Source organism: Nestor notabilis, unplaced genomic scaffold (genome assembly GCF_000696875.1).
Source record: "Nestor notabilis isolate BGI_N333 unplaced genomic scaffold, ASM69687v1 scaffold16905, whole genome shotgun sequence".
NCBI lineage: Eukaryota > Metazoa > Chordata > Aves > Psittaciformes > Psittacidae > Nestor > Nestor notabilis.
The window spans coordinates 9971-18842 of NW_009929177.1; the positions used below are offsets into that span (position 1 = coordinate 9971).

The 8872-nt window shown below is 52.7% G+C and overlaps 1 protein-coding gene across 2 annotated transcripts in view; it reads left to right on the forward strand.

Annotated features, from left to right (window-relative positions):
* CLCN5 (chloride channel, voltage-sensitive 5) overlaps nucleotides 1–4762 on the forward strand; it is a 13307-nt gene extending 8545 nt beyond the window's left edge. For both annotated transcript variants that reach the window (XM_010014869.1, XM_010014870.1), the window contains 4 exons: nucleotides 132–318; nucleotides 1355–1753; nucleotides 3107–3323; nucleotides 4395–4762. In XM_010014869.1, coding sequence (XP_010013171.1) covers nucleotides 132–318; nucleotides 1355–1753; nucleotides 3107–3323; nucleotides 4395–4485 — 894 coding nt within the window. In that variant the 3' untranslated portion in view covers nucleotides 4486–4762. The remainder of the gene's footprint in view (nucleotides 1–131; nucleotides 319–1354; nucleotides 1754–3106; nucleotides 3324–4394) is intronic.
* The last annotated feature ends 4110 nt before the right edge of the window (nucleotides 4763–8872 follow it).

Genomic DNA, 8872 nt, shown 5'->3' on the forward strand with positions numbered 1-8872 from the left:
CAGCAGGTGGAGCAACTTCAGTGTAACCTCTAACTCAGCCCTGTTTTGGACTTCTATCACTGGAACAGCTGTTTTGAACATTCCTTTGCAATGTGTGGGGAGTGAGGCCTTGACCGATGGTGTTTCTGCAGGTGCCTTCCGGTCTCTTCATCCCCAGCATGGCAGTGGGGGCCATTGCGGGCAGGCTGCTCGGCGTGGCCATGGAGCAGCTGGCCTACTACCACCACGACTGGGCCATCTTCAGTGGCTGGTGCAGCCAAGGAGCTGACTGCATCACTCCGGGCCTCTACGCAATGGTCGGGGCTGCAGCGTGTCTGGGTGAGCAAGGAGTCCAAACTGTGCTTCGGGCTTGGTTGACCATGTGAAGCCATGTAGGAGTGAAGTGTTGCTGTTCCCACAGTCCATAGAAGCTGGCTTCCTCTCCAGAACAGGAAACCTTCTTGTAGAATGTGTGATGTTGTTGTAGAGGTGCTGGAACAGGCTGCCCAAGGAAGCTGTGAATGCCCCATCCTTGGCAGTGCTCAAGGCCTTCTCTTGCCAGCACCAGTGTATTGTTGAATGTGGCAGGTTTCCGTGGGGAACTCCTGACCAGGCAGCAGAGCAGGGGAGGCTGTCCAGCAACCTCAGCTTTCCCTGTGGGCTTTTAATTCATTTTACTTCCTGTTCTGGCCTTCGCTCTCATGGTGCAACTTTTCTTTCAAGCACTCTGGTATTTGGTAACACTTCTTCATCTTGGCTGGATGTGAGAAGTTGAGTGCACATGGCTGAACTGTAGTTCACTGTAATTCCCAGTCTTAAATCCCAGTAAATCCCAGTCCTTGTCCTCTTAAGGGACTGTATCAGAAGAAACTTTCATTTTGGGAACAATAAATCCCATCTTTGCTCTTTTAAAGAGGAAACACCTTGTTTGCATATAACTGATGAAAAATAAATACAGTTCCCCTTCATTAACTGTTCTCTTTACCTCCACACAGCATTAGAGGGTGTATGTTCCTTTAGGAGATGGTATTGGAGCAAAACTGCACAGCCAGGCTGTTTTGTAGCTAGCTAAGTCACATGAGAGAAGGTTAGTCAGTCATCTTTTAAGGTTCCTTCTGAGTTGAGGGGAAACCTATCAAGCCCTTGTGAGCCAGCCCGTGGCACCATGTTGCGGATAGGATGGGTGGTTTCAGTACTGTGTTCTGTTTGTGTTTGGTGTCCACTGCGATGCTGAATGTGGTGCAGGAGTCCAGCAGTACAACCCGTTGCTGATACCAGACCTTCTCTAGATGAGGTGGCAGAGGGCAGCTCCCCTGCCTGGAACCCCCCAGAACTGCCTGCTGATGTCCTCTGTCATCTCCGGTTGTGTTTGCAGGTGGCGTGACCCGAATGACGGTGTCGCTGGTGGTCATTATGTTTGAGCTCACGGGTGGACTGGAATACATCGTTCCTCTGATGGCAGCAGCCATGACCAGCAAGTGGGTGGCTGATGCCATTGGGCGAGAAGGCATTTACGATGCCCACATCCGCCTCAATGGGTACCCTTTCCTGGAGGCCAAGGAGGAGTTCTCACACAAGACACTCGCGATGGACGTAATGAGGCCGCGGAGGAACGATCCTCCTCTAACTGTCATCACTCAGGACAGCATGACCGTGGAGGACGTGGAGAGCATCATCAATGAAACCACGTACAGTGGCTACCCAGTGGTGGTGTCCCGCGAGTCCCAGAGGCTCGTTGGGTTTGTCCTCAGGAGAGACCTCATCATTTCAATCGGTAAGAGGCAAGATACTGTGCAGATGAATGATGACGTCAGAGGCCTTATGTGGCACCAGCTGTAATTTACTTGAGAAGTTTAGGCACCCAGTAGTGATGGTGTTCACATCCCCAAGCAGCATGGGGTCAGCATGCAGTGAGTGTGGGCGACAGGATGGCTTCTTGGTGCAGTCGGTGTGGCTCTACTGAATTCATGAACCTTATGGCGTGAAGCAGGGGACTTCTTGCCAGGAGGAACTAAGCCTTCCTGGCTGGATGACTGCGTGTGGAAAGCTTTCTTAGCTGTTAATGTTTATTTCATTAAGAAAAACAGTCTGGTTGGTCCATGCACTGAATATTGGGTCACTTCTGAGCTCCTGCTCCTCACCTCCTTACACCAGCATGTAGCAGAGTTCATGTGAGCCCTGTGGTGAGCTGGAGGGGAGGACGGATCTGACCAAAGCCACATCTCCCTCCATGCTTGGGATGCTGGAGCAATGAGTGGGATGGTGCTTACCTTAAAGCTCCTTCCAGCTCCAACCCCTGCCATGGGCAGGGACACCTTCCACTAGAGCAGGTTGCTCCAAGCCCCTGTGTCCAACCTGGCCTTGAACACTGCCAGGGATGGGGCAGCCACAGCTTCTCTGGGCACCCTGTGCCAGCGCCTCAGCACCCTCCCAGGGAAGAGCTTCTACCTCAGAGCTCATCTCAGTCTCCCCTCTTTTATTATGCACATTTCCTTCCTTCTGAGAGGCTGCTCTGTGGGATGACCATGAATTCTTGCATTTGTGCTGTTCTGAATCTCCAGGGACTCATTAAGAGTAATCCTCCCCTCAAAAATAAGCACTGTTGTGTGCCACAGGAGGGGACGTCACCCAGCTCTGGCGCTGGGGCTGCCAGGCCAGCCCCTTCCCAGGGAGCCTTGGGATGTAAATACCAGATTGAAGCCCAGACTGCCCGTGCAGCCCGACAGTAATGCACTGTGTAAATACCTGAGTGAGGGCAAGTACTGAACTTGTTTCTAGTCCTGACCCTATCATGGGCATGGAGCCTGCACCAGTATGTTTAAGTGTTTAAAAATACATCTGAGGTTGCTCTTCATGGGGCCCAAATCAGTGAGTGACAAAAGTACAAAGCATTTTTCTACCTCCTCTTAAAACTGGGAAGTTAAAGATCTCCAGAACTTGCCTTTACATGGCCAGAGCAAAACACATGAGAAACATGTCGCACCCTCCTTGGGTCACTGCTTGCCTGGAGAAGCAGCTCAGGTAAAGGGAAGGAATGGTCTTTTAAGGCAGAGAGGAAAGGGTATGTGCTGTTTGGTTTGGAAAAGAAAGGGAGGGAAGATACTTAATCAGATATTCCTTCTTCCAGAAAATGCCCGGAAGAAGCAGGATGGGATTGTGAGCACTTCAGTTATTTATTTCACTGACCACTCTCCTCCGCTGCCTCCAAGCTCCCCCTCCATGCTGAAACTCAGGAGCATCCTGGACCTCAGTCCCTTCACAGTGACGGACCAAACACCCATGGAAATCGTGGTGGACATATTCCGCAAGCTGGGATTGCGCCAGTGCCTGGTGACTCACAACGGGTAAGCACGCTGCAGGCAGGGTCCTGGGCTCGGGCACTGCCTCCTCTCCTTCAGTGAGCAGAGGGCTCTGAGCATCAGGGCGAGCAGCTAATCTCGGGAACAAAGCAGTTGTGAGAACCCTGAGCCTTCAGCTGAAGCAGTAGCATAAAGCCTGTAAGGTCAGGACACAGCTCCATGCAGTGGTGGATCTGTCAAACTGATGGAGAAGGCTCACAGCCTCCTCTCAAATCTGGCCATTGGTATCATGCAACTACTTGAATTCGCTTTGATGCTGCTCAGAAACAGCGTTTGGTGAGGGGGGGAAGGAGTGAAGGCAGAGATGGAAATGGAGTGATCTGCTGTTCCCTGAAGAATGGCACTAGCAGGAATCCTCTCCCTGCTCCCTGCTGCGGGGCATTTGGACCTGTGGGTCTTGTCTCCCTGCAGACATTCTGCCTAATTCCCTCCCTCCTGGCGTATACTTTTCTGAAAGCACAGCTACTGAGAGCACTAGGACTTAAAATCATAGAATCATAACAGTTTGGGTTGAAGGGACCTTAAAGCTCCTCCAGCTCCAACCCCTGCCCCAGGCAGGGACACCTTCTACTAGAGCAGGTTGCTCCAAGCCCCTGTGTCCAGCCTGGCCTTGAACACTGCCAGGGATGGGGCAGCCACAGCTTCTCTGGGCACCCTGTGCCAGCACCTCAGCACCCTCCCAGGGAAGAGCTTCTGCCTCAGAGCTCATCTCAATCTCCCCTCTGGCAGGTTGAAGCCATTCCCCTTGTCCTGTCCCTACGTCCCTTGTCCAAAGCCCCTTTCCAGGTTTCTTGCAGCACTACACATTCAGATTGATCTTTTCAGCAAAGGTGGGTGTTAGTAATGATTAATATTTGTCTTTCGGTCATAACCTCCTAAGTGTAAATCAGTGACAGAGTTTCTGCTGGGGCTTGTGAGCACCCTACATTGTGCAGAATGTCCCACAAAGGTACTTTGGCTCCTGGAAGGCATTAAAGTCACCCTGTGTGAAGCCTGTGAGAGGCAGGATACTTTCTGTGGGTTCTGGTGCACTGAAACCGTGGTTCCCTTTTTCAGGAAGCTCCTTGGGATCATCACCAAGAAGGACGTTCTGAAGCACATTGCACAGCTGGCCAACCAGGACCCGGATTCGATACTCTTCAACTAAAGGCAGACCAGGAGGTATTGTGATTTCAACACAAAAGGACCTTTAGAGACCATCCTGGATACACCTCCCTGTTTTTATTGAGACCATGGAACTGTTTTCAGTGTTTTCTTCCATGGAGCTGAAGAAGATACTTTTTTTCTACCAGATACCGATTGCACTACATGATCTGTGGAACAGAATCTTCTTTTTAGAAGAAAAAAAAGACTTTATTTACATTGCTTTTGTGAAGTTGCATTGGAATGATTCCATGAAGGAGTAAAAGCAAAATGCTATAGAATTCTCTCTCCTCTTGCTTTATTTGGACTCTTGCCGCTAACATGGGGAGGAAGAGACAAGCTCTGTTCCTTCAGAAGCTTTGGAGGAGGAGGATTTTGCACACAGCGCTCAGGTGGTGGCAGAAGGATGTGGTTCTAACTCAGGGGTGGTGGATTCCCAATTAGCCACTTGGAAACAATAGGAAAAGTCAAAATTTGGGGGGGGGCGGAATCATTGGCTGCCTGAGGGTGTTCTGCTGAGCGAGGGTAAGAGCCCCACAAGCCCAAAGCCCCCCAGAGCAGATCTCCTGGGCCCAGGCCAGGTTGGGAAGAAGCTGCTTTTGATGAACCTGTGAATGTATTCAGCACCTCTGCTGCTGCCTTGCCAGGAGAGGCCTGAGGAGGAGGCAGGAGGGAACAGTTGTGTTCTCACCACGATCCCGGGTTGATACATGCCTGAGGATTCCTTCTCCTTGACTTCCCTTGAGCATGGAATTAGAATGGGAAAGGCAGAGTCCTGCATTATTGCTCTGCCTTTGCACTTCCCAGTGTTCCAATCATGTTTGATACCACACTGTGACCTCTCCTATAGTCAGCAGGGGTTTGGGGCTGGGAAGTTCCTCCCAGGAGCCCCGTGCCTAGGATGTTTACATGGATACTTGTGCTGTTCCCTGCTCCTCCAGGTCTCAGCTCCCAGGATTGGGAGTGCTGCCACTTCACATATGTGCACTGCTCGGGGTCTCTCCTTTTGCTAACAACTATGCAATAAACCCCTTCCTGAGCACCCTCAGCCTCTTTCCACCTCTGTGTCCCTCAAGTCCCTGTCCCACATCCTACCAAATTATTTTCCTGTTAATAAAATCGTGACCATTTACTGGAATTCCGAAGGTATGTGAATGGTTTTGGAGATGGATGATGTGTTCATCATGGCTTCAGTCTCTAGCAGGTGGTGTTCTATGGTCCATGGCTGAGGCTCCTCGAGCTTCCTCTTGCCCCAGGTCACCACTGTGGCTGCAGAGAGGAGCCAACCGGTGAGTGATGGCCCAGAGTTAGGGAGTGGGGGCTCTGACTCTTCTTCCTGACGGGCAGATCTCTGCTGATGGGTGGTCCATGTGAGGCTGCTGCTGCCCATGGTAAACCCATTCTGTGTGGGAGCGGTGCTCCTGGATAGAGTTGTCTGGAAGTTTGCTCTTAAACTTAAATATAAGCAAATTCCTTATTTCTATGTATGGAGCTGAAGCCAGTTCATTTTCAAGCAGCGAGTACCTGCTGCCACTGCTTTACCTGGCTCTGAGGGCCTGAATTCTTGTCTACCTTAAAGCTGAATCAAACCAAGATGTTACCAATGGATCAGGTCCCTTCTGCCTTGACTTTGTCTGTGGGGTTCTGTACAGTAGGAGATGGTGCTGAGTTGAAACAAGGAATGTGGTGTGTCCCTAAGTCAGTCACAACTTGAAATGCTTCTGTTCTGCCTCCAGCAGGAGAAACTTTGCCTTTTAATGCTTTTCTTTGTCCTGTTTGGAGAAGGTTGTTCCTATTCTCTCAGTTCCCTGGGGGTTCCCTCCAGGAAATTCCTGTCCCGTGCATGCAGGCTTCTCATGCAGGCTTCTCTTCCCTGTGGCACATTTGGGCACCAGACCAATAGAGCTTTGCCTTTCTGCCTCTCCTAAAATATGCAGGAGGCTCCAGCTTGAAAACAGGGTCCCTGCTTCAGATAGATCCACACCACATGTGAGCCCGTCCCTCTCCGTGCGGGAAGGCTGCTGCGGCCCCGGGTGAGGGTAAGGACAAGAGGTGCCAAAAGGGAAAGCTGTGAAGGGGCTGGAGCCTCCCGGCTGGCTGGTGGGTTACCCCAGATGCTCCGGGGCAGCGAGCAGGCTGTCGGAGGGGCTCTGCCATCTGGGAGCGCTGGGAATGGGAGCTCGGGGCAGGAAGCAGCTGCCAGCAGGCAAGCTCCCAGCTTCACCGTGCCAGAGACCTTTCTTTGCCTCTGGCTTGCACAGATCTCTCCACTCCTGCTTCTTTCATGTGTTAATTTCCCTGCGGATGGGCTGGATGCTTGGACAGCTGGAGGTCTGGTGTGCAGTGGCAAGGTGGAAATAGGAGCTTGGAGCTGCGCTGTCTGTGTGTGGAAGCCTGCTGACCCCAGTGACAGAAATGGTGTTTGTGTAAGGGAAAGGCTCGGTTCAGCTCCAGACCTGGTTGCGTTTAAGCTGTAGTTCTCTGTGCAGGGAAACCTGGAGCAAAATCACCCCTTGTCATGACCGTGTTACCCACAGCAGCGCTGCCAGTGCCCGGAACGTGGTTCATCTGTGCATCCTGCTATGCTCTGGGGTAGCTCCAGCAGGGGCTCTGCACCGGGACTGGCGCTCCCCGAGGGAGCCGGTGGGTACGGGCCCTCCCGGCTGCTTGTACTCTGCTTTGTGGAATTCCTTTAATTGCTGTGAAACAAGTTCAGCTCTTTCCCGCAAAATTCTGTGCGGGGAGAGCCCGTACTCATGTTCTAACCAATAGAGAAATGGTTGGGAAGGGTTTTCCCCATCCAGCTCTTGCTTTCCCACTGCTTTACCTTCGGAGCGACTCCAGGAGGAGCCCTGGGGTTTCCCTTCAGCAAAGGGCTGGTTACACAAGCCAGCGCTGGAGCCCATCCATGTGTTTGATAAATGCCACCAAGCCTGTGGTCTCCTGAGCTAAACAAGAACCGCTGCTTGCAGCGCTGGGCTGAGCACCAGAGAGAAGGCTGAGGCTCTTCCAAATCCCTTTTCAGCTGCTGTAAAGCCTCCAGGGTCTTACACGCCGCTCCAGGGGTGATGTTCCATGAGAGGAGGCGGCCATGGGGCATCCTGCTTCTCACTCAGGAAAGGGAGGGACCTGCCAGAAAGGTCTTAAAACGTGATATGGATGATTGTTGTATTGTTTATATGATTATAACCTATTCATACATGACCAGGGACCCTCCTTGGGAGTGCTCTGAGTGCCTGCTCTGGCTGTTGCCCTTCCAAACGGCAGGATATAAATTGGGGTGGTTGACTTGGTGCTTTCCCAACCTGGTGCTGGGGTGTGACGAGTGGGATGAAGATGCACAAGGTGGGTCACTATGGGGCTAGTGGGCTTTCACTTCCTCTGCCTTCCCCTGGAGGAGCAATGAGCCACTGAGCCTTAATGAAATGCAGTGGTTAATGGGGCCTGATGCTGTCCCTTGCCACCCTGCCAGACTAAGGCAGCAGATGCGTAGAACCACAGAGTGGTTTGGGTTGAAGGGACCTTAAAGCTCCTCCAGCCCCAACCCCTGCCCCGGGCAGGGACACCTTCCACTAGAGCAGGTTGCTCCAAGCCCCTGTGTCCAACCTGGCCTTGAACACTGCCAGGGATGGGGCAGCCACAGCTTCTCTGGGCACCCTGTGCCAGCGCCTCAGCACCCTCCCAGGGAAGAGCTTCTGCCCCAGAGCTCATCTCAATCTCCCCTCTGGCAGGATAAAGCCATTCCCCACCACATACGGGGGTGTCTGTCAGAGGTGGGCTCCTGTGTAGATCAGGACCGGGTTCCATAGCACTGTTGAGATGCCCCAGGCAGTAGGTAAGTGGAATTACTTTTTCCTGGTATCTCCAGCTTGTTGCACTGTGGGAAATCGAGGGGAAAACTGCGAGTGCTGGATGGAGCTGGCTCAGCTCTTTCCTTGTGTCCAGCTTGCTGGTCCCAAGGGCAGAGCTGGGAGCTGTTGGTGCTGGCCGGGGATCTAGGGACCGTGCCAGGGAAAGCTGGTGACGTGTTCATGAGGGGAAAGGAGGAAGGGCCGAGCTGCTGGCACCAGCTTCCCACTGCAGCAGCCCTGAGGGCTCTGAGCAGCAGCAGGCGATTCACTGGAGGGGAAAGAAACCACCTTCAAAGCAGCGTTTTTCCTCTGGGGCCTCAGTGGGGCCTTGGCACCAGTCCCTGTGGGGCTGCAGCCTGTGGGAAGGCTCTGTGAGCAGAACGGGTCAGGGAATGGCATGGGTGGGATGGGATGGCTGAGCTGGACTCCAGCTTGTGGCTGCACTGGGGTTCCTGCCCACTCCCGCTGCAGGAGCATTGATGTTACTCCCTTGGTTTAACAAGCATCCCGCCTCCCACAGCTGCTTGAATTCCTCCTGCT